The following is a 2,102-nucleotide window of genomic DNA, read 5'->3' on the forward strand; positions in this document are numbered from 1 at the left end:
TTTTTTTGTTTGTCATGTTTTTTTTTTCATATATACATATTCATTTTCTTTTCACGCATCTTTCCTTCGCGGCACCAGTGCGGCGGCCGTCGGTGTAGCCTACTGCGCTGCATTGCCGCCTCTGCGGTGTCGATTTTGCCCCTGTGTGTGCTCTGTCTCATGCTATGCCTCTTCTTTCTCGCGGTTTATTCTTGTGCACTGCACTTCCTTTTTCGGTCGTTAGGTAACCCCGGACACGTCTCTATGTCTCACTGCAAGTTTGAACACCCTCGCCACGGCCACCTTGGCTTCCTGCCGCGCAAGCGCAGCCGGCAGATCCGCGGTCGCGCTCGCTCCTTCCCCAAGGACGACCCCTCGCAGAAGCCGCACCTCACCAGCTTCATGGTGTTCAAGGCCGGCATGACGCACATTGTGCGCGACGTCGACCGCCCTGGCTCCAAGGTGAACAAGAAGGAGGTTGTGGAGCCGGTGACGATCCTGGAGGCGCCGCCGATGGTGGTGGTGGGCATCGTCGGCTACCGCCAGACGCCTGTGGGGCACAAGACGATCGGCACCGTGTGGGCGCACCACACCAGCGTGGAATTCCGTCGCCGCTACTACAAGAACTGGAAGCAGTCTGCACAGCTGGCCTTCACGAAGCGCAAGCAGTTTGCTCGCACGACGGAGGGTCGTCTTGCCGAGGCGCGCACGCTGAAGGCCTTCGCCAAGAAGGCTGATACCATCCGCGTCGTTGCCCATACCCAGCTGCGCAAGCTGCGCAACAACCGGGTTGGCGTGAAGAAGGCGCACGTGAGCGAGATTCAGATCAACGGCGGCACCATTGCCGAGAAGATTGAGCTTGCCAAGTCGCTGCTTGAGAAGGAAGTCCGCATCGACTCTGTCTTCCAGCAGTCTGAGGCGTGCGACGTGTGCGCCGTGACGAAGGGTCACGGGTTCACTGGTGTTGTGAAGCGCTGGGGCGTTGCCTGCCTGCCGCGCAAGACCCACCGCGGTCTGCGCAAGGTGGCTTGCATTGGCGCGTGGCACCCTGCCCGCGTGATGTACACCGTCGCCCGCGCTGGTCAGCACGGTTACCACCACCGCACGCACCTCAACAAGAAGATCTACCAGCTGGGCCGCGCGGTGTCGATGGAGCCGAAGCAGGCCACGACCACGTACGACCTCACAGCCAAGACCATCACCCCGATGGGTGGCTTCGTGGGTTACGGTACGGTGCGCAACGACTACGTGATGCTGAAGGGTTCCGTCGCGGGCCCTCGCCGCCGCGTCATCACGCTGCGCCGCCCAATGGCCCCGCAGACGTCGCGCAAGCTTACGGAGCAGATTACGCTGAAGTTCATTGACACAAGCTCCAAGATTGGCCACGGCCGCTTCCAGACGAAGAAGGAGAAGAGCCAGTGGTACGGCCCGTGCAAGAAGGACCGCATCCGTCGTGAGGAGCGCGTTCGCAAGGAGCGTGCGGCCCGCGCTGCGGAGCGCAAGGCGAAGGGCGGTGCTACCACCGCCGCCGCCGCCCCAAAGAAGGCCAAGAAGTAGGCACAGCGGCCCCTGTGTAACCAATCCTCGCGAAGCCAACCTGTGTGTCGGGAAATACCATCTACGTTGTTTTTTTTTTGTTTTGTCATGTTTTTTTTTTCATATATACATATTCATTTTCTTTTCACGCATCTTTCCTTCGCGGCACCAGTGCGGCGGCCGTCGGTGTAGCCTACTGCGCTGCATTGCCGCCTCTGCGGTGTCGATTTTGCCCCTGTGTGTGCTCTGTCTCATGCTATGCCTCTTCTTTCTCGCGGTTTATTATTGTGCACTGCACTTCCTTTTTCGGTCGTTAGGTAACCCCGGACACGTCTCTATGTCTCACTGCAAGTTTGAACACCCTCGCCACGGCCACCTTGGCTTCCTGCCGCGCAAGCGCAGCCGGCAGATCCGCGGTCGCGCCCGCTCCTTCCCCAAGGACGACCCCTCGCAGAAGCCGCACCTCACCAGCTTCATGGTGTTCAAGGCCGGCATGACGCACATTGTGCGCGACGTCGACCGCCCTGGCTCCAAGGTGAACAAGAAGGAGGTTGTGGAGCCGGTGACGATCCTGGAGGCGCCGCCGA

At 60.1% G+C, this 2,102-nt stretch overlaps 2 protein-coding genes across 2 annotated transcripts, besides 2 other annotated features; both read left to right on the plus strand.

The window, feature by feature from the left end:
• Positions 1-17: 17 nt before the first annotated feature.
• Positions 18-54: a microsatellite.
• A 189-nt stretch (positions 55-243) lies between these two features.
• Tco025E_10209 (putative ribosomal protein L3) lies at positions 244-1,536 on the plus strand (the record flags this gene model as incomplete). The annotated part of the gene is made up of 1 exon (XM_029376994.1): positions 244-1,536. One exon carries the CDS (start codon positions 244-246, stop codon positions 1,534-1,536), a length of 1,293 nt encoding a protein of 430 aa, XP_029222908.1.
• Positions 1,537-1,602: 66 nt separating this feature from the next.
• Positions 1,603-1,636: a microsatellite.
• A 132-nt stretch (positions 1,637-1,768) lies between these two features.
• Tco025E_10210 (ribosomal protein L3) lies at positions 1,769-2,102 on the plus strand (the record flags this gene model as incomplete). Its single annotated transcript, XM_029376995.1, has 1 exon — positions 1,769-2,102. A coding segment is annotated over one exon (334 nt), but the record flags the coding sequence as incomplete, so codon positions are not given.

This window comes from Trypanosoma conorhini, assembly GCF_003719485.1.
Source record: "Trypanosoma conorhini strain 025E chromosome Unknown Tco_14.4_contig_01533, whole genome shotgun sequence".
In the NCBI taxonomy this organism is placed as follows: domain Eukaryota; phylum Euglenozoa; class Kinetoplastea; order Trypanosomatida; family Trypanosomatidae; genus Trypanosoma; species Trypanosoma conorhini.